The sequence below is a fragment of the Harpia harpyja genome, chromosome 23 (genome assembly GCF_026419915.1).
Source record: "Harpia harpyja isolate bHarHar1 chromosome 23, bHarHar1 primary haplotype, whole genome shotgun sequence".
Classification (NCBI taxonomy): domain Eukaryota; kingdom Metazoa; phylum Chordata; class Aves; order Accipitriformes; family Accipitridae; genus Harpia; species Harpia harpyja.
The window spans coordinates 3,057,848-3,080,113 of NC_068962.1; the positions used below are offsets into that span (position 1 = coordinate 3,057,848).

Consider the following 22,266-nt stretch of genomic DNA (forward strand, 5'->3'; position numbering starts at 1 on the left):
ACTGTGAGTATATTTTTTTCCTTGGAATATACTCTTTAACGAAACTGATTTACAAGAAAGTTTAAATCTGTTCATAGAAAAAGGATTCAACCACCAGTTTAAAGCTGTATTTTAAAAATCTAATGGGACACTTTAAAAATCTAATGGGACGGCCCCAGAATATTAAACAGTTCACTTGATTCTGAACAGGAATACCAGAACCTACGGACAGCACTTTCACTGGAAGTTTCAGAAATTTTTCTTAAGTTTCCAAATTAAGAATGTTAGGCTATTAACAAATCAATACAGAGAACTAAACAAAGTGTTCTGCACAAACTTGTGCATTAAACGTGCATTTTATTTGTACAGAAGTCACCAGGACAGCCTCAAGTTATGTCCAAGATCAATTGTGAATGACTGTATAACAGCTTTAGAAACATATTCACAGATACAGGAAATTTAATACTAGAAATACAACAGGATAACTTAAATAATCACAAGTTACCTCAGAATAAAAAAAATATAGCCTACATTTCAGGACAAATAAGGCATCATTTTTATCTTTGTACAGAAAGCAACCAACCTTTGCAGTTTTGTCAGCAGAAGTAGATGAAAATTTACTACCGTCAGGTGAAACAGCACAGGAAAGAACAGCACCTCCATGGCAAGCAAAATCTTTTTCTGCATTTCCAGTAGCGATATTCCAAACCTACCAAATAGACAGGAAAAACAGTTTACTTCTGTAACACTACAAAAAGGTTAACACACCTGCATCTTACACAACAATATATTAAGAGATAAAACTCAGCTACCTAGTTCTAATATGGCCAACATTTTGTTATACTTACTGGTATAGTTAAAATACAAGAAGAGTATAAATGTTACTAGAAATAGAAAATGCAAAATTGTGTCTTAAAAGTCAGCTTACACTTTAGGATCAACAGCAGCCTTTTATTTACCTTAACAGTTCCATCAAATGACCAAGAAAGAAGTTTTGAATTTTCCAGAAGTCTAAAATCCTTGATTGCTTCCTTGTGCCCTCTCAGAAACACACATTCACTCAACTGCCAGTTCCATACCTGATCATAAAGATGGAATACTTTTTAAAAAAAACATTTTTATGGCAAACATAAGTTACAAATGAACTAACTGTTTAATTTTTAAGTCACAGGAATCGTAAAAAGTTCTTAGAGATGGCAACTACTTAAAAGCTTAGATATATTGAAGATATCCATAGTAGAGATGCTGAAGATTGAGGATGCCACAGTATTTAATAGTCAACCTACGAGAGAGCTCCCTATAATACACACATAATCTGATTTTCAAAGTGAATTTGATGCTTAAAATTCACTGGTAATTTCAAAAGAAAAAGCAAAACAATAATTTTCTAGGCACCCCAGAAGTTTTGTGTTTTAAACCTTTGATTATTGCAACAAATAAACTTCTGTCATCTGGCAGACCTCATATTTTCCATACTTAAATTAACTTTCTTTTTTATTTTTAAAGCATATTTTTAATGAAATGCATTTTGCTTTGCATTTCCTTATCAAAATGACACTTTTATTTTTAATTCAACTCTTCACTGAAAACTGAAGAAGTGTAATTTTATTTTACAGAAGCTATTAAGCATCAATTTAATTTAAATGACAATGATTTAATAGTTTTCAAATTAATAGGTTTTCTGCATCAAAGAACGGACAGAAAGCAGAGTTGTTCAGATGACAGTTCTGGAGGTTTAACTGAGGCGCTGTCCACTAGAGCGAGCCGAGGACCCAGAAGAAAAGCTACCCACGTTAGACCTGAAAGAAGGATCCAAAAGCTGATAAACTGGTGAGCTGTCTGTACTGCTTAATTGACCAGTGACGGCACTCAAGCTAGCTTCAGATCGAAACTAACACCCAAGCGGGATGCTGCATAGGTTACATGTATATCAGCAAGTAGGTAGAACACTGATGTCAGAACAGATTTGGTGAGCAAAACAGCGCTGAGGACCAGCACTCATTCGTGTTTTGGAGGTTTTACTTCAAACCAGCTCAAGTTTGGTTGTGTGGGCTGAATGCTCATTAGTAGCTGGAGCATGTGCTCTACTTTAGGAATCCCATCAGCATGCCTGCAACTGCTCTGCAGTGCAAACTAAAGCACAGTAAGCATAAATGACCAGGACATTCACTTCAAAAGTGCATCCCTGAGCTGAGCTAAAATGCTCATATAGACACACCAGCATGCTTCTCCAGAGCAAATCTACCTTGCTGAGAGGCAGAGCTTATTAATTTGAGACCACGTTAGTGCAGCCATTCTATTTCTAGCTAGTATCTGTATTCAGCACTGTACTGGACTAGGTGGACACACTAGCCCTCTCAGAGACAGGTCTCTATCTCCTTCCTTCAGACACTGTAAGCAAGTCCACTGACAGACCTACCACATATAGCCAGTTCTGGGTCGCGTCCCAAACCCTTCACTTACGTAATTGGAACTGTTGAGTTATCTGGTTTGAAAATTAACATTCCTTTCGCCCATCTTAAAGGGGTTGCTGCCTTTCTACCATCAACAGCATTAAAAATGGAAGTTGTGTAATACTGGTTATCACATAAGGTATAAATAGAAGCTACAGTTTCTACAGTCCCTTGCATCAAGATAGAGCAATACAAAATACAGTAGTCATTTACTGAGTTTACATTATCTATAGTGTAAGAGATCTTTTTAAATAAATTATAAATAAATTACAAGATAATCTTTTAAAATATCTTCCAAACCTGTATAACTGAATCATGAGCACTTGAAATGAGAGTCTGACAATCAGAGGTAAATCGACAATGCTGCACGGATGTCCTGTAGGCCTCCTGGGACTTCAGAACCTTCCCATCCAACAACTGTAATACCTTTACAATGAAGAATGCAATAATTATATTTATTTTACATACTTGAGGAAAAGGAAGAGAAGAACATGCAAATTCTTTTTTAAACAACATGAGATTGTAAATACATGATTCTCAGTCAATGGATTGGAACAACCAAAAATTCATATTAGCTTAGTCCTTGGTAAAATGAAATTCAGAGCTATGTTATTAGCACTACCTTTAAATTATTGTCATTTAGGCATCACTCGCAAATGTAAACACTTTAAAGTACTATGTTGAAGAATAGTATTGTACAAAGTCATTCAAATTGCACTTCTTTAAAAGGAAAAAACACCAAGAAGGGTGCTTTCCTGCTAATTTTAAAATCAAATTCAGGATTTAATACCTTTATTGTTCCACTCTCCTGTCCAAAAGCTGCAAATTTAAGATCTTCACTTAAGCAACAGCAGGAAATGGGGGATTCTGGAGCTGCTGTCTGCATAATAACACTGTCTGTATTTCCATTTATAAGCTGCAAGATAAGAAGTTAATGAAGTTATTACAATATTTTAAAATTTAAACTTAAATAGATTACAATACAGAGCTAAGAATGCTAAAGGAACAGTGTACCAGTTTCAGACTTTGAATTATAAGGATCAGTTACTTCATAAACCAATTGCTTTTAAGGTCAGTGTAACTATCTTCATAGAATGCTCTCTGAACAGGACGAGTTTGCAGCAGGAAACTCATCTCAGTATTAGAAGGCTTTCTAAAGTTTGTCTGACTACATCTAACTCAAGATGTGACTCCCAAATTTCAAAAGCCATATAGCAAGCTCCATGCTCAAATTTACCTTGCCAGCCAGATTTTACAGCTTATGCCAAATGGAGCATAAAATAGTTCAAGTGCATCCTCTAAGCATGACTTTAAACTTATTAGCACACACAATACACCAAATCTCAACGCAGTATCGCCCTCAAATCAATTCTCCAGGGGAAGGGGGGGAAAAAAAAAAAAATCTTTAGAATACAATGATTTACAAAGTTTAACATAGAAAGCTACCAGTGTAAAGTGTTTAAAAATGAACAAACTGCACATCAAAAGGTGACTAGGACCCCAATTCTGAGAGATTACAGACTACAAAGGGTAAAACATCATGGCTGCAAGAAAAACTACTTTTAGAGATGTGATAGCAGAGATATACTGTTAAATTACAGTACAGATGTTTAACTGCAATTTGTCTTCTCAGTCAGTTTCTCTTCTTGTGTAAGGGTGAAAAATCTATTCTCTTTCTACAATGGAGACTTCTCTCATGACTGCACCTCTACAGGATGTCAGAATATTGTATTTAGGGCAGAAAATCTAAGCACCATTTTTCTCTAGGAAATGGTTAAAGTAAAGTTACAACAGAAATATACTAATCATAAATAAATAGATCAGGTCTACTAATTAAAATGAGAGCCAATCTACACCATTACATAGTAGTTGCTACAGATTTTACAATTCAGGAAGATTAAAAAGTAGCAATTATCCTGAACTGCTCCCCACATAAATAGATATAACTCCATTCGTTGTGGTTTCTCCCATTTCTTCACTGCAACAGGTGCAGCTTCTCTTTTCTCGCACATTATTTGCTCACATAAATTTTAGTTTCAACATTGACTGCTTTCTGTTGGCTCAAAGTCTGAAATCTTTTTATTGCCAAGGCCCCACTGGAGACATTTTAGCTATTTCCACATCTATATTCCCCACTCTTCAAATATCACCATCATTCCACTTAAGGTTTCTTTAATAGGATTTTTAAGTAAAGTAAGAAATGGCTAACTTGTTGACAGGACAGACAAAAGAAGGAGGACAGAAAATAATCAGGAAGAGTGAAACAGGAAGTACAGAGCAAACAAGAAGAAAAGTTTCTGCAAAGAAAGCTCTCGTTCTAGTAGCAGCCTAGGAAAAGCTGAGCATCTCTAGGACTAGAAATAAAGGCAATGGTCATGCTGATTAGCCAGGATTACATAGCTTACATGTTTGCCTTTGGCCAAATTAGGAGAAAGGACATGACCCTACACAAAAAGATTATCTGCACAGTGTCCCTCAGTGCAGGGCAGCAGAATCTAGCCAACACTCACCTACCTATACATCCAGCAATAAGAATTCACTGCTTTCACAGTCCACAACAAAGGTTCATTCCCATTCAGATGCTGCTTTAGGCTAAACACCTGAAATAGCGCTCTCATGGACAAAGATATGGCATTGCCTATTTTGTGGGTTAACACACAATTGGTTTGCGTAAACAGTATTTTGCAACACATATGGAAGTGCTTCCGTGTTTGAACAGTTACAATCAAGTAGAAGCATAATCTAAATGAACTGTATTGCCTTCACTTCAAAGAAAGTCCTATCAACTGACTCTATTTGATTTATTAGAGAATCATGATTAAAAAAAGAAGATGTGCATGCATTTGCTATCATGGAATGGAAAAAATATATTTTGGATGTTGGTGTACTAACTACTTGGTGGGGGGGTCCATAGCAATAAAAGTGTATCCACTATTAATATTTTCTTTAGGACATAAAAGACCCCATGCTCTCCTAAGGCTACAGGCAGACCTGGGCTCACACCTTTCACTCCCCCAATTTGAGATGATTGCTTCAGCTATTACGCAGTAGTTCTGATGCACTACATACACGTGCTGTGGAACACCTGGTCTGTATGTGCTGCACACTTTACACATTGCTGCGCACATCTAAGCCACCTGGAGGGCCCACAGCCTCCCAGTCATGAAGAGAAAACAGTTTTGTTCCTCTGCATCCAGCTTCAGTTTCAACATCAGTATGGAAATTCCCCCTCAAACTTCATTTTTTGCTTACTAAACTAGGCAGAGTTTCTAGATATAAAAGTGTTATCATACATACAGTCTTCTGCTACAGATTCAACTGCTGAAAGCCATGAACAAGCAGTTCTTTCAGTGCTTCCTCCATTTCCTACTGAGATGTGTAGATAACATTCAAATGTACTAACATATTGAGAAACACAGCTTACTTGCAAATGCTTCTGATTGTAAATCGCTAAAATCATCACTTCACCATTGTGAAATACAACATCTAGTTCACTTTTTAGCACAGCATCAGAAGACTTGCACACCTTCTTTGTTTCCCAAATCTGTTGAAGAACACAGTATTTCATTAGTTTTATAAGGACAAGATATAAAACTTGCTGAGTAAGAGTACCTGCAAACCAAAGTCTTACAAACTTGCAAGTAACACTGATTTTTTTAAATCAGTGGAAATTATGCTTCTGCTATTTTTATTTACTAGGGAACATTGTGCAATTACTACAGTGATTCCAACAGATGAAACAGAACTAATTTTTTCCAAGCTGACTAGTAGACTCCCCATGTTTAGAGTCATAGCTATAAAGTCCACAATTTTCTAATCCAAAGAAGAATGTTGAAATCCAATTACAAAAACCACCAAGTACAGATTTCTATACTTCAATTGCTTTCAAAATTTCAAGAATGTAAGTGTTAACTTGGGAAAAAAGGAAAGGTTACTTTGGTAAACTATAGTTCTACTTTCACAGGTTTTAATGAGGCATTACAATTACAGAAATCCATCCTAAATATTGACATGCAAATATATCTAACAATGAAAGTAATATCATGTCTGCTAGGATCCTCAAAAAACTTCACAATTCCTGATTCAGAGAAAATCTAAAGCAAAACAGAAGGTTACAATTACTCTTGAACAGCCACCAGACTTAAAAAAATCATATAGATACACAGTAAATTTAGATAAACAGTAAAAAAGCCCGCTCATTTTACTGTGTATCTAAATAATTTTGTAACAAATATTCAAATTTATATTGGTTATAAACATACATAAAGACTAAATACATAATATAAATAGATTATGTATATATTGTATATGATGTACAATTTTATAATAAACAATTTCTTAAATGAATACTTTAATTATATATATATATAAATTCACATTTTTCAAAAAAGAAAGATGTCATCTTACACGTATTGTCTGGTCATCAGACGATGTCAGAAACAAAGATCCATCTGGCGAAAATGTCACGCAGTGAACCCAGCTCATGTGTCCCCTGCAATATGCCACTTTTGATAAAGATTTAATATTCCATAACTACAATAAAAATATGAAAAAAGAACTCAAGTGGATTTAGATTGCATTTACAGGGAAAACACTGCAAAACATGAAGCAGCATACTTAATTACTATTTCTTCTACGATTTTCTTACTTCTCATTCTGAAATCAGATGTAACAAGAACTGTGCCTGCTTATCACATTTCGATGGTCAGGGAAATTGAATCAGCAGCCTCTTTGACTGCTGGAATTTTGTAAGACGAGAGGAAAAAACGAAAAAGAAAAAGAAAATAAACCAAAAAAATCACTCACAGTTTAAAGAAAAACAAGTTCAACTTGACCACGTAGATTGCAAAACCAAAAAAACCCCAAACAACAAAAAAGCCGACCCCAAAACTGATACTTGTACAGGCTTACTCTAGCCATGCCAGTCCCAAAGTTATTCTAGCTGTTTCATTCCTTTTTAGTGAGTTGCCACATTCTGTAGCAGCATAGGAGAGAGGGTTTGCTTTAAGCAATACTCCTGAGAGTGACAACAGTAACTTTAAATAAATTTAGTAACTAGTCTTTTTATGTAAACATGAGTTCTGTTGTCCAAAATGAACATATAACTTTAAAATGTTATTTCCCAATTGATATTTTACATTTCAGAAGCGAATGAAAATTAAAAAGAATGAAGCACATTGAAAGCCTGCTAAAGTAGCTACATTTGTTTTACCTCTGCATGCAAGAAACTATTAAGACAAATGTGACATTTTATATTACAAGCAGTCTTTCCTAGTATACTGTAACAAAGACACTCACTTACCTCAACGGAACAGTGAGACAAAGCAACTGCTACTAACTCATCACCAGGACAAAAATCACAGTATTGGATTGTACTGTGATGACTTATGATGACTTGCGATAGCAAACCACATGCTTTAACATCAAAAAGCTGTGAACACATAATTACAATAGTCAGCACCCAGTCTGAATGACTTCACCATAGACAAATCGCTTATATGCTCAACAGCGTACATTCTTGAATTTAGAAGGTACTTCTCTCAGTCAACAAGTTTGTTGCCCACATATTTTTACTTCACACGCACTTGAAACCATGCACCTTATATCTGAAACATCTTAATGGGCTGGAATTTTATCTTTAATCACAATTTCTACCTACATTGCAATATAGTGCCTCCAGAAAAATTATTAAAGTGAGGTACTTACCAAAAGCTTATTTTTGGCTACCACCAAAATCATGTCACCATTTCTGGACCAAGAGCAACATTTTACTAAAACCTCCACATCATCTGGTTGCTCATCTGCATTTTTGAAGAAATCTTTTATCTCGATACTTTTCAGTTCATTTCCTGAACGCGCTTCCCAAAGCTGCAATAAAAAGTAAAGGAAATACACAAAACCTTTTTTTACTGATGTGGATACAGAATACAACAGGGGAGGGCTAACTCCCAATCACTTCTAGGAAAGAAGAGGGGCAGAGGTAATAGCATTAGAATATTCAGAAGCCCAGATTGCTTGGGGGGGGGGGGGGGGGGGGGAGGAAAAAAAAACCCCAAACAAACAAAAAACCACACAAAAAATATAATTACACTATAGCAGAACCCTCTCCCTGGGATCTTCCCTCATATCATTCCAGCTACAATGCTGTCTCAACTTCTACTTAACAAAAGAATAGAAACAAAAATAATACCTGCTCTGCAATGCTATTAAAAGTCCACTCACCATGAGAAATCTGGTATACATCTAGCTGTGCACCTTAAATTCATTGAGGGACCTGACAAAAAACTACTGAATATTTCTGTTCCCTCCACCACAATTTTCCTTCTGAATGACAACAGCTACAGCAACCCTTCTTTCCTTATTTAGCCACTCTATAGAAAGACAACAGTGTTTTAAAAATTGCAGTTCTGAAATAGCATAGTTCTGTTGCAACCAAAGGCAATAAAAATAATACTTACATTCTGAGGGAAAACACATTATTAACCTCTCAATTCTCTTCTAGTGCATACATGAAAAACAGCACATAGAAATGGCTTTTAATTTTTATGTCTACTGATGATTCATTTTCAGAGATGACAGAACTTTCAATCAACTTAAAAACTTAAACTACTTCTATTTTTTTTTTTTTTTTTTTTTTAAAGTTTCACTCCCCCCCTCAAGTTTTCTTAACAAAGTACATTAGGAGGGAAAAAAAATGGTGAAAAGTAAAGGATTCAAAATGAGGCTAGCTAGGATTTATTTACAACTACAGGCACCCAAGTTTTCTTTCCTGGTACTGACAAGCCATTTCAAAATCTTGCATTAAAAATAAGACCAATAATCAATTGTTTTAGGATTTAATTCATTAAAGCTGATCATGCAGACACAAAGTTTTCTCATACCTATTTTGCATTTTATAAAAAAAAAAATCCATCATCAAAACAAGCAGTTGCTTTAAAAATACACTGTGTACCTTTACTGTTCCATCTGTTGAGCAGCTAGCAACGTATTCATCATTTGGTGAAAATCTACAGTGATTGACAGAATTTTCATGACCCATCATCGTATTTCTACAATACTTTTTGTTCAAATCCCAAAGCTGCATAAGAAACAAACATAAATATCATCGTATTCATGAATTACTGAATGACAGATTGTTCATGCTGTTCTCAAAATCATGCACTGGCAACCAAAACGACAATTTTTTTTCCTTAGTTTTACCCACATGCTCATGGACTCGATGCTATGGCCTGGGCTACCCCACAATTTACCTCCATCTGCTAATGTGCATGAAAACTATTAATATCAGAATCACATAGAAGTAGTTAAATTTTCTGTACAGTGCAGACAAGGCTCTTAAACAGCACAAAGTTACTGAAAGTTTCCTCAGACTGAGGAAGAAGCTTCCTCTTGCCTCTCTCCCTTTCAACTTTGAAATTCAGAATTATGTAGCTTAAACATAATAACAAAAATGAAATTTCTCAGGTTAGTCTTGGACAGTCTAAATATCATCCTTGCCACATCCATACTAACAAAGTTAAAAGAACATTCCATATGGTTTTTTGTTTAGGGATCCTCCTCCCCACCCCTCTCGCACACACTGTTTTCCAAGCCTATAGTCCACACTTCCTTTTTCCATTTCCAAATTTATTCCCTTTCTCCTAGATTTAAAAGAAAAAAAAAAAAACAAATCATGCATTTGAGTGTTCAAGTGAGAGCTCAAAACAAGAACAGTCACGTTGTACAGTGTTCTCCGAAAAAAAATCAGGCCCTTTTGATTAAGGTGCGTACTTGTTATTCACTCATGAAAGTGTCAAACACTGTCTGAAATCTTAACCACATTTACAGTGTAAAAATGGTCATTTTAAACAAGCCCCTTCTAAATCTACCTGTTCCGAGGTGTCAGCCTCAGACAGCAAATGCATCTCCTGAGACATCCAGGAGGTCAGCACGAAAGCCTATTCTTTCTACCTTGACATCAGATCCTAACTGTATTTTACCTCCAATTTACACAAACACAAGGTCTTGCAAGAACTCTTCAGATTACCATTAGAACACCTCACGTCCTGCTACTATAGCTGGAAGTGACAGTTGTCCCCCACACTAACAATCTCACTCCTTGCTGTCTACTGCCAACAGTTCTCTTGCACTGGAACTGGGCAATTCAGCCTCTACAGGGAACTAAACGAGCAGAAAACCAATCCCACCAAACAGAGGTTTTTGCAGAGTTGGGTCCTTGAACCTTACCACTGCAGAACAAGATTGGCACATGCACCGCAACAAAGGCAAGGATACACAGCCAGGGCATCTTCAGTGCAGGTTAACTATGTGATTTGCTTAGTGCTACTGTGAAATTGCACTCTTATTTGCCACAGTCTGGGTCTTACTTGATTATTCTGATTTCCCCCTTCCCTCAGACGCAGACTTCAGTTGTCTGGTTTCTGCTCTTTCTGTGTATACATACTGCCTCCTAATCTGAACGTTGCCAGCTGGTTAACCCGACAAACCTCTTGCTTTGATTACTATTATTTTGTTGGCTTCTACCTTCATTTCTTTACTATTCCAAATCAATTACATTTTTTGATTAACCTGCTACACTTCCATAATGCTTTTTTTTTTAATCTTTCAGCATAATTTTTTTACATTATTAATGTTTTCAATCCTAAATTTCTGCCTTCATTTTTCTTATGCTATTTTTAATCAGGTGTTTCACTCCCATACTCTCCCATTCCCATCCCACCCTCTAGAAGTCTTGCCAAAGCCCTCACCTTCATGCCCCACCAATACACGGCTTACTGATTCTCCTTTACTGAGCATAAACACTCCTGCCTTGTTGAAAACCAGCTACAGAGCTGTAGTCAGTACCCTGTTGCCATCTCTCTTCTACCAGGTTCATAAAACCCCCTTAATTTATAGCATTTAAATATATTTATACATCAGTAATCATCCTGTTATGATAAGCAGCATGAGAATAATATCAACATTTTCCACTTACTTTGATGAAAGTGTCATTCGAGCAGGTGGCTAAAAGATACTGACCAGTTCTGTTATTGAACTGGCAGCAATTGACCTGCTCTGAGTGTTCTTCATACACACATTTACGCTGGCCTGTTCTTGAATTCCAGATCTAGACAGAATTGAAGGATGAAAAATACTTTTAAATATATTTAAAGTACTTCATATTAAAAAAAAAAAAATCTGTAAACTATGCTGAAATACAGATAAAGCCCTAAAACATTCTTAATAACACCTCAAAAATGTTTTGAGGATAAAGGAAAAGCATATATATTTATGATTAGAAACAAGAAGTTGTGAGATGAAAGGTAATCATTCAGATTGGAATCTGATAAATACTGGCATTTCACCAAGGTTTTGTACAATACTGAGGAATTAAACATTCCAAATAATTCATATGTAACAGAAAAAACAACATGAAAAAAGGAATTATGGATACATTCATCTCAAGTTATCTATAGGATTGGACTCACACATTATTTTCTACTTAAAAAGAATCATCTGATAATACAAGTAAAATAAGTGGTAATTCTGTAAGCGTGATGTTAACATTAAGCATCTTTTATGTCATGTAACAAGTGGGACTTTTCTGTTTGTCTGTTTGTTAAGTAGTAAATTATCCACAAAAGATTTAAGACAGTTAAAAAACCCTTTAGTCTTAAGAATCTGCTCTGCCTGAGTTGGTTAAAACTGAAATTAGAATTATTAATTTGAAAAAAAATTTTCTGCTCTCCATTTCCTTACCTTCACTTTTTTATCAGCTGAACAAGTTGCTACAAATTCACCATCAGCAGAGAAAGCGCAACATAGTATTTCATCATCATGGGCACTTATCTCCAGGAGTCTCTCTCCACTTTCTGCTTTAAACACCTAAAACAATAAACAATAAAATCTTACAACTCACATACAATTTTAAAACACAAATATAAGCTTGATTTCTCTCAAACAGCTCTCTTTCTATAAACTCTTCATAAAATTGGTTTACTTTTGAAAGTATTTATAATTTCAGGGAAATTAACATAATATTTATAAAAATATTTAATTTAATTTGAGCTTCAATTTTCTAAGGATGGTAGAAATTGTTAGGGAGAGAAACAGTGAAAACTGATTTTAAAAAAGATTTTTGTATGTAATTTGTGTTTCATTAATGACTTTTTCTATCCTCAGTCTTTAAGCCTAAATCCATGTCCTTTCTCAGTATTTTTTAATAGTAACTGCAAAACACTGTATCTATTAACAAAATCTAAACTATTCTTAAACTACAAACTCCAGGTTTTATATATTTTATATATATATATATATATATGTATATGAGATATCCTTCTGTGGAAAGTAAGTATTTCAGCAGCAATTGATGATTTGGGGAACAAACAAGAAAATGGAAGTAGTGAAAAGTCATACAGGATGACACAAGTCTCAGTCTTGAGCTAGTCATAAGCAATAAAAAGACAGTTGGGGAAAAGGGTCACATTAATTAATTTCCAAAAATTCTGGGATTTAACTTTACAATGGGGGCAGTGAGGGGGGAGGAAATAATCAGGTCTCCCTTTCCTCCTTAGGTTACATATTCTTAATTATTCAAACAAATCACACGGTGTTCTTTACAGCAGTGTTCAGGATACTACAGTTGTGAAATCCCCGTTTTTTCCTTTACTTTTTCATTGAATGGCAACATCAATGACAATGAAATGGTTGGTATTTGTCCAAATAAGAACATAAGTACTGAAGTAACAGGAAATCTACATTTACAGTAAATTCTGCAGAATACTTGTTCTCAATTTAGCAATCATTCTTTTTTTATTTTACAGAAACAGCAGAAGTAGCCTTGAAAACCGAAAAGCTTAGGCCACTATTAGAAAAAACACGAGTAATTTCAAAGTTAACAATGAAAAAAGGATTATTACTAATTTTTCTATTACGTCTTCAACAAAAGTTTAGTTTAAATGCAATCCCAATCCACAGATTTTACTTTTTTGAGTAAAAAATGAAGAGAAATATAAGCAATCTGCAGTCTCAGTAATGAGGCCATTAAGTACAGAAGCCCAGCACAGCAACTTCAGCACAGCATAAAATGAGTACATCCACCAGGCATCTCCTCAAGTGGATGCCATGATCATAATATTGTAGAAGCCAGCAAATAAAATAAATAAATAAAAACACAGTAACAACACATTAAGTAGCCAAATGAACAGCAACTAAGCACCACTAATATTATTACTTTAGTACTCAACTTATCAAGCATCCAAAACAATACCAAAGGCTTGCAGAAAAGTTGTTCTTTTCCCTTACCTTTGGCTGTCTGGAATATGGATACTTTACCAGGTTACTGGCTGGCTGATTGCTAGTTTTCTTGAGAACTGGCTGGCTCCCCTGCAGGCAGACTGCTGGCAAATTTGTATTAGTCACTTTCCTCCCTCTCTCCCCTAATCCACTTCCTAAGCACTTTGGGCCTGTTTCCAATCTAATACTGTCCTCAGCTTCAGGGGTTCATTTTTCTCCCCAGATTTATTTCTTTTGCATAAGACAATTTACTAATTAAGCACCAAAGTAGCATAATGTCCATTACCATCCCATAGAAATAGTAAAGCTGTAACTAAAATGTCTTAGTGTTTCTCAGTTCTGTAGAAGGTCTACTCTGACTGGAAATAACATTTTTGTAAGCAAGTATTAAATACACTGGGGCGCATTACTTAAGCTGTGAGCTCTTCCGTATCATTAAAAGGTGTCTCACATTCACGTATTACAGGGGTGAGGGTATAAACCCTGAAATCATACCGTTTAGCTTTCAAACTAGAAGATGACGCTTACTATTCTAAACACGCAAATTGATGTTTATGTAATAATACATCCTTTTCAATCATTTGCCTGCAATATGTTCTAAACCCCTAACATCTCCACATAACAGCGGAAAAAAAAGCCAGAGGACTGTTAACAAATGTTATCAAAATGGTACACAGCATCTCTTTTCACTCATGTATAGGTATCTTACCTGAAGTGTTTTATCAGCTCCACATGATGCTATTCTTTGTCTATCCTTAGAAAAGCAGGCATGGTAAACTGCATCTCTATGCGGACGAACAACCAGACGGTAGAGGTTTTTCAAGGATTTTTTATTTCTACAGGGTAAGACAGTTGATTTTAGATGAGTAGGATTTCCTAGTGCCTTTTTATTATTCAAAATCCTCTCTAAAAAAAATAACACTTTTTCACACATCTTGAGCAGCAAGCTTCATAACAAACAAACCAACCAACCCACTATACCTTACCTCTCAGCCTTCATGCTGAAGTAATAAGGGAAACACAAATTCCAACATTCACTCAGAGTTTTTATTGCCCTCCAATAGTTACAGCTTAGAGATCAAGAAAGATAATACATGCACAAGAAATTCACATGCTACTTTATGGGCAAAGCTGTTACAGTGCAAGACACAGCCTTCCTAATGACATTTTTATGATCTGGTATGTGCTATTTCCAAATATAAATTTATTCCTGAGAATTTGTTCTCCTGCAGCTCCTTTTCAAGCTTATTCAAAAACATTTGAAAATTTGTTTAGATCTTAGTAAATTTACTTAATTTTCACAGCAATGACTCAACTCTTATCACTAGATATTTAAATAACATCTATGTCTATCACTGCATTTCAAATCAGAGATTATGTACAGAATCTAACACACCTTAGATGACTCTTGCCTTACTTTAACAAAAACTTAGAATTAGTAGCAATCAAAATCATCCTGTTTAGCCAGATCTTAATACAGAAAGCTGTCACTGTACTAAGATGATTTTCACTGATGAATAGATTATTACAAGATTAATTTTTTTTCTAGAGTCAAAATGAATCAATGTATTTCAAGTTTTTATCATCACCAGTTTCAATCATCAGACTTAGCATTTAAATAATGGGTAAAATATCTCAAAGTAGCTGCGCTGTAGAATGAAAGCAATTTTTCACTGCAAAATACTGACTCACCTAAGCTGACTTTTTTTTTTTTAGCGGATTTTAATAAAGCTAAAATTGCTGGTCAAGAGAGCAGTGTATTCACTTACATATCCTACAAACCATTTTTAGAACCTTGCCCTAGGACAGCAAAAACACCTGTCTGTGTTCTATTGATTTCAGTCACGTTCTTCAGCATAAGCCTCCCACATCCAAGGCGAAAGCCCTGAACTACCTGGAGATTAACTCTTCTGCATTGTTTCAACTTCCAAGCATTTTTGTTAGAATTCTGTTAGCTACGCAAAATGAAATAACCAAATATTCAAAGAAAAGACCTGAATTCAAGCATGCCTGGATCAACCTGCCTGGTTATTACCATAATCACCTGACATAGAGTCATTCTGTTTTGTAACTACCAAGTACTGCAGATACCAGAACAGAAACATCAAGCAGAAGAATCTAACAGTTACATGGTCAGATGACTACTGGACTGTGGTGGGAAAATGTTTAGATATGTATACTTTTTCCTTAAACAACTTCCAAAAATATGAAAACAGCAAAGAATTATTTAAATAGGAGAAATTTCAAGATTGCGTAGAGATTACAAAGCCTTTCAGTATTTTCCATCTCGCTGTTTTCAAAAAGTTTGCAAGTTAACACAAATGCTCTCCTTTTTAAAGTGTACATTTTACTAGGAAACCTAAAACCATACTGTAACATACCCAATGCCTGCGCTATGACTCTAACTTTAAAAAAAAAAAAAAAAAAAGTATTTAGAGAAGTTTCAGAGTACCTTATTTTCACCTTTGTACAGTTATTTAAAAGGAACAATCATTGAGTTCAGAAGTAAATATATTCCTCCATTTCTATGTAATTATTACTTATCTGTGGCCTTATATATCCAGAGTTTTCCTCCTCCCACAAGTTCATGAAAATTATTTCACTTTCTTTCCCCAGAAAAAAACACAGCAGATCTTAAAAAGGTCCTTATATTAGCCATACATTGTATTTAGTTGTACATTAAATTATTTCTTTGGATCAAGGGATCAACATATCAGCAGATGGACTGCAGCTACTTACATCCATTCCAAATAAAATGTTCCTGTTTCTCTTTGTGCATATAGCTTGGCTTGTTGATACACCTCTGATGTCTCTGGTTGGCAAAGACCCAGCTGTATAATGTCAGGAAACGGTTGCCGTCCAAGAAGGTGCCCGTTTAAAGACAGAAATTCCTGGAAGTTCTCACGCACTGTGCTATCCTATGTACAGAGCAGATAATATTTGGTAACATAGAAAGTGGATTTATTTCCTAAGTGCCCTTTGCTTTTTAAATTTTCTATACAGCTAATATTCTTACAAAAGCACTTAGTTCTATTTTTCTGTTTAGTTCTATTAGCAAGTACATACGATAGACTGAAATATTTCATTATCCTATTCGGGAAAGCATATTATCCTTATTTTTCAAATAAAGGATATTGGCAACAGTGATTTACTCAATAAGCAGTCAATGTGAAATATCAGAAAGACTATTCCAAATGGCCAACAAAATTCTACACCTCCTCAAAAGCAGAGTACCATATCTACCAACCATTAGGTACTGTTGTTAACCCTAGTTATTGAGTTCCATGGTCAGTTACTTGGGCACATACTGAAGTTACAACTTAAACTGAAAAGTAAGTTTTCTTCACTTTTCTCTTTTCCAAGATAAAGTTTAACTTAGTACTGTTTTTATGTTTCAGGTTTTTAAGCTTTCTATGTATCTCCCATATACACATACATCCAAGAAAATGCAGTTATAAAATAGAAAAATATATTTCAAACGGACTGATCATTTACCTTTTAGTACCATACCTTTTGATCCAGGATTGAACTATATTCTACGTATTCATGAATCAGATGAGCAGGCCCTACCAATTCTGTTTTAGCTTTAATCCAGTCTAAAGAAAACATAAGATCACGGAGTTCCTACAAGAAATACAAATCTAAGTTCAGAGCATAACTTTCACAACAGAATCTACTTAAGGGGAAAAAGAAAAGCAAAGGAAATACATTAGGTATTTAATATGCCTCCGTATAATTGTGTCTAGTTAAAAACTTAGGCAATTTCCTGTTTTAAAATTCTGGGTATAGAAGGCTAAGCTTGTTATTTTAATGCAAAGGACTGCTTTTTGATACAGCTAGTCAGAGAAGGGATGGGGGTATAAAGCAAATCTTGACTTCTGTAGCACACAAGACCTGGTTTAAGATACAATTCTGAAAAAGCTTCTTCTAGTCCAGTCTAGCAAAGATCACTCTGCTAATAGTGATCTGTTGTTCTTCCTAACAGATGCTGAATTTGAACGAGAGCAAAACGATCTGTTGTAATTGCATTTAAATTAAAAATGAGAAAGCTACTTAAAAGGTAATCAGAAATTATAGAATAATTTCAGTTAGAAGGGACCTACAATGATCATCTAGTTCAACTCCCTGACCAATTCAGGGCTGACCAAAAGCTAAAGGAAATTAAGGGCATTGTCCAAATGCCTTTTAAACACTGACAGACTTGGGGCATCGACCACCTCTCTAGGAAGCCTGTTCCAGTGTTTGAATGCCCTCTCAGTAAAGAAATGCTTCCTAACGTTCAGTTTAAACCTCCCCTGGCGCAGCTTTGCACCATTCACATGTGTCCCATTACTGGATACCAGGGAACAGAGCTCAGCACCTCTCTCTCCACGTCCCCTCCTCAGAAAGCTGCAGAGAGCAATGAGGTCACCCCTCAGCCTCCTTTTCTCCAAACTGGACAAACCCAGTGTCCTCATCTGCTCCTCCTAGGACATGCCTTCCAGTTCTGCCACCAGTTTTGTTGCTCTCCTCTGGACACATTCAAGATCCTTTTTAAATTGTGGGGCCCAGAACTGCACACAGTACTCGAGGTGAGGCTGCACCAACACTGAATTCAGCAGGATAATCACCTTCTGACCGGCTGGTCACGCTGTGTTTGATGCACCCCAGGATGGGGTTTGCCCTCCTGGCTGCTAGGGCACGCTGCTGGCTCATACCGACCCTGCTGTCGACCAGCACCTCTGGATCCCTTTCTGCAGGGCTGCTCTCCAGCCACTCCTCCCCCAGTTTATAGTTGTGTGCGGCATTACTCCGTCCTAGGTGCAGAATCCGGCGTTTGGACTCGTTAAATTTCATCCCATTAATCACTGCCCAACACTCCAATCTATTTAGATCCCTCTGCAAGGCCTCTTGTCCGTCAAGAGAGTCAACAGCACCTCCAGTTTGGTATCATCAGCAAACTTGCTAATGGGGCATTCAACTCCTGCATCCAGATCATTGATAACTATATTGAACAGGACCGGCCCTAAAATTGAACCCTGAGGAACACCGCTGGTGACTGGTCGCCAGCCAGATGCAGCCCCAGTCGCTAAAACCCTTTGAGCCCTGCCCTTCAGCCAGTTCTTCACCCAGCACACCAGGTACCTGTTCAGCTCACAGTTGGACAACTTGTCCAGAAGGACACTGTGAGGGACAGTATCAAAAGCCTTACTAAAATCCAGAAAAACTACATGCACCGCCTTCCCTTCATCCACTAGGCAGGTGACTTTATCATAGAAGGATATCAAATCAGTTTAACAGGACTTTCCCTTTGTGAACCCATGTTGACTGCGCCTGATGATTGTATTATTCTTTAAATGCTTTTCAACAGTATGCAGTATAATCTCCGTAATTTTTCCAGGAAGTGAGGTTAGACTAACAGCTCTGTAGTTTCCTGGGTCTTCCCTCATGCCCTTTTTGTGGATTGGAATAACATTGGCTAGCTTCCAGTCAGCAGAGACCTCCCAAGAACTTTGCTAGACGATCAAGAGGGGTCCTGCCGTAACATCCGATGGCTCCTTCCGTACTCTGGGATGAATCCCATCAGGCCCCATGGACTTGTGAACATCCAGCTGATACAGCCAGTCCCTTACAATTTCAGCGTCCACAAATGGGAAGTCACTGTTCCCATGCTCGTGGTCCTCCGACTGAGGGGACCAGGCAGCCCAAGGTCTGTCAGTATTATTAAATACTGAGGCAAAAAAAGCATTGAATGCTTCTGCTTTTTCTTTATCCCTGTTAGCCAGATGACCATCTCCAACTATTATCAGTCCAATGTTTTCTTTAGACCTCCTCTTGTTACTAACATACTTAGAGCCCTTCTTGTTAAAAAAAACATACTTGCTGGGATCGGAAAAACTGCTTAGAGACAACGCTGCACAGGCTCAAAATATTTTCCAATTTAAAATCAGTAAATACTGCAAAGATTAAAAGCTTATCGTGGTTAAACAAAGAAAAAGAACACCTCCCATCTTTATTAGCCTTCCAACAAATAGAAGTCATGTCTAAATATTGAGAAACAAGTAATATAAACAGTGTAAACTCTGGGAAGCATACAGTCATAATGAGACGGGCTAAAGAACTCTGAGAAGCTAATTCTACAAAATAAATAAAAACATTTTTCCAACACATTAAAATTAAAGAGACTGAGATAATGAAATAAGTATGATCCAAAAAAACTAGATTTGTAGCTCACATTAATTATGAAGGTTCCTATAAAATATAACTACACAAAGTATATTTTATGTGATGAATCAGATGAACCATCTCAAAAGAGGTTCAATTGAAAAGGTTTGAGTACATGTGAAATAAAGCAATTAGCCACCAGGACCAAATGCTATTCAAGGCAAGACTTCTAAAGATATTCAAGTGAAACTACTGAAATACTGATCTTCCTGCATAACTTGCATCTTATATTAGCTCAGTACCTAAAGAACAGTAGGTGGCAAAAATGACAGCAATTTTTTAGATGTGCCAAGGCAATCCTGGGAACAAGAGATGTGCCCATCTAACTGTTGCTGGATTTTTTTGTGGCTGTTGAAATCTGGTAATATGGAGATGAACTTTTACACACAAACCAGTATGACATAAGAGGAAAAGACAAACAAGACTTCTGTAGAAAAAAAGTAAACAATCTAATCAAATTCTCTGAAGAAATAAATTTTTTTGTATTATACAATAAAGCGAGCCTGGGTTTTCAAAAAGGTTTAGAGAAGATTTTTTTTATCAAAGCTTCTTAAAAAGAAAAACACAAGCTATTACGATAAAAAATAAGAAAACTTCTCGAGAACTGGCTGAAAAGATGACACAAAGGGTAGAAATAAAGTAGTTTTCATAACAGACAGTGATTATCAGTGGAGTCCCTAAAGAACTCTGTGTTGAGTGTTTACCCATCTGCACAAAAGCCTGAGAGAAGAGAGGTTCGAGTGGGAAAAAGCCTGGGGGGAAAGGCAGGGGTAAGGGTGGGTCAAGAAGGGAAACAGAGGACACTTGCCAGAACTCACCTTCTGCATGTTGGCACCAGCCATGTGATACGCTAGAAAGTTATACCAGTACATGCAATCCTCTTGAGATGGAACAGGAGTATTAAGTTTGTAGTATTTCTTGTACTGATTTACTATGTTTTTATGTAGCTCCTGCAATGTGAATCAAAACACACTTTCAGTTAATACCATACCAAAGTATGGATTGTTTTCAGCATGGAGGAATTAGAATTATTATTCATATTACATTGCATATAGTATTGAGTATATAGTATTGAGGAATAATATTATTATTATTTCTCAATCGTAATACATCGACAAATGAAATAAGAAAAGCTTACCTTCCAAAACTGTACATTTAACCTAATTTATTGCTTAAGACTTCTCCAGAACATTCTCTGGATATTAAAAAACAGAAAAGCAAGCTGTTGACCTTCCTTCTTCAGTTGAGAACAGCTATCAAATCACTCTGCACATTAAATGTGGGTAGCCAATAAAAAAAGACTCTTACATAAGTGGATCTAAAGCAAGCCTAAAAACTTGTCTTTTCTTTATATCTACTCTTTCTGCCCTGTCCTTCAGAACTGATAAATTTATTGGGCCTGACTTACAGGTCCTCTCCCTGCAAGTACTGCCTTAAATTGAAAAAGAGGAGTAAAAAGCACTTCTCTGTATTAAAAAAGAAACTTCCTATTCTGGTAGGGTCTTGATGCCTTTGGAACCATCAGTGGAACATTCCACCTCCTGCTGGAAATGTCTTTGACAGAGAAATAATGGATATAGAGTCTTCTCTCAGTTCAGTTTCTTAGCTCCAAATGGAACCATCGTGAAATCACTCCACAGTTTCAAGTTGAAAATAAATGTTTTTAATTAGTCAGCATTAAGTTTAACTGCATTGTGGGCCTATTCGATGAAGCTACTCTGGATACCATTTAACAAAGGAACATTTTCTGAAGAACGCCCAGCTTTGGAGAACAAAGTTAAAAGGAAGTAGATTAGTCAATACCCTACCTGAAGCTGGTTGCGATTCTTCTCTGTAAGAAAGTCAAGTTGAAGATCATGTAAATAATAATGGAATGATTTCCCATTACGATCACAGAACAATAGCGATTTGTTAACAAATTCCTGTAGTATATCTTCAACTTCTTCAGTTTCCATATCCCAAAGAATACAGAGAACCTAAAAAAAACGCATTAAGACAGAAAAGAGTCAGAACTAAGGGGTAATATGACTTGTGTGAATATCATAAAAGGCTACCAATTAACTGACAACAAAACACATGCTAACAAATATAGACATATTACAAATGGTAATAAATTCAGTAAGTTACCAATTCTTCCATACCAGACTACAGGACAGATAATACAAGTTATCCCGTCTTTTGTCTATTTGTGCTGATTTATTGTGATGGTATCTTTTTCTTAAACAGGACAAATTTCACATAACAGTTTTAGAGCCTTCAGAGAGCTCAGTTACAATATAATTAAAGAGTTATATATGGAATGCACATTAAACTTAAACATTATGAATACATTTATTCAGTTACAATTTTTCAGTTT

General features: G+C 36.0%; 1 protein-coding gene across 10 annotated transcripts in view; it reads right to left on the reverse strand.

The window, feature by feature from the left end:
• APAF1 (apoptotic peptidase activating factor 1) overlaps nt 1–22,266 on the reverse strand; it is a 53,614-nt gene that overhangs the window by 20,984 nt on the left and 10,364 nt on the right. For 5 of the 10 annotated variants that reach the window (XR_008233061.1, XM_052774209.1, XM_052774206.1 and 2 more), the window contains 16 exons: nt 21,719–21,886; nt 20,729–20,860; nt 17,217–17,330; nt 16,446–16,624; nt 14,416–14,542; nt 12,171–12,296; nt 11,407–11,538; nt 9,385–9,510; nt 8,139–8,300; nt 7,735–7,863; nt 6,840–6,965; nt 5,857–5,976; nt 3,223–3,348; nt 2,733–2,858; nt 939–1,058; nt 563–688 (listed from right to left, as the gene is read on the reverse strand). Coding sequence is in view for 7 of the 10 variants with exons in the window: in XM_052774209.1 (XP_052630169.1) it covers nt 563–688; nt 939–1,058; nt 2,733–2,858; nt 3,223–3,348; nt 5,857–5,976; nt 6,840–6,965; nt 7,735–7,863; nt 8,139–8,300; nt 9,385–9,510; nt 11,407–11,538; nt 12,171–12,296; nt 14,416–14,542; nt 16,446–16,624; nt 17,217–17,330; nt 20,729–20,860; nt 21,719–21,886 (2,139 nt within the window). In the remaining 3 variants the exon portion in view is untranslated. Of the gene's footprint in view, nt 1–562; nt 689–938; nt 1,059–2,732; nt 2,859–3,222; nt 3,349–5,856; nt 5,977–6,839; nt 6,966–7,734; nt 7,864–8,138; nt 8,301–9,384; nt 9,511–11,406; nt 11,539–12,170; nt 12,297–13,715; nt 13,808–14,415; nt 14,613–16,445; nt 16,625–17,201; nt 17,348–20,728; nt 20,861–21,718; nt 21,887–22,266 lie in introns of those variants that run through there. The other 5 variants (XM_052774210.1, XM_052774211.1, XR_008233062.1 and 2 more) reach the window with 5 other exon arrangements.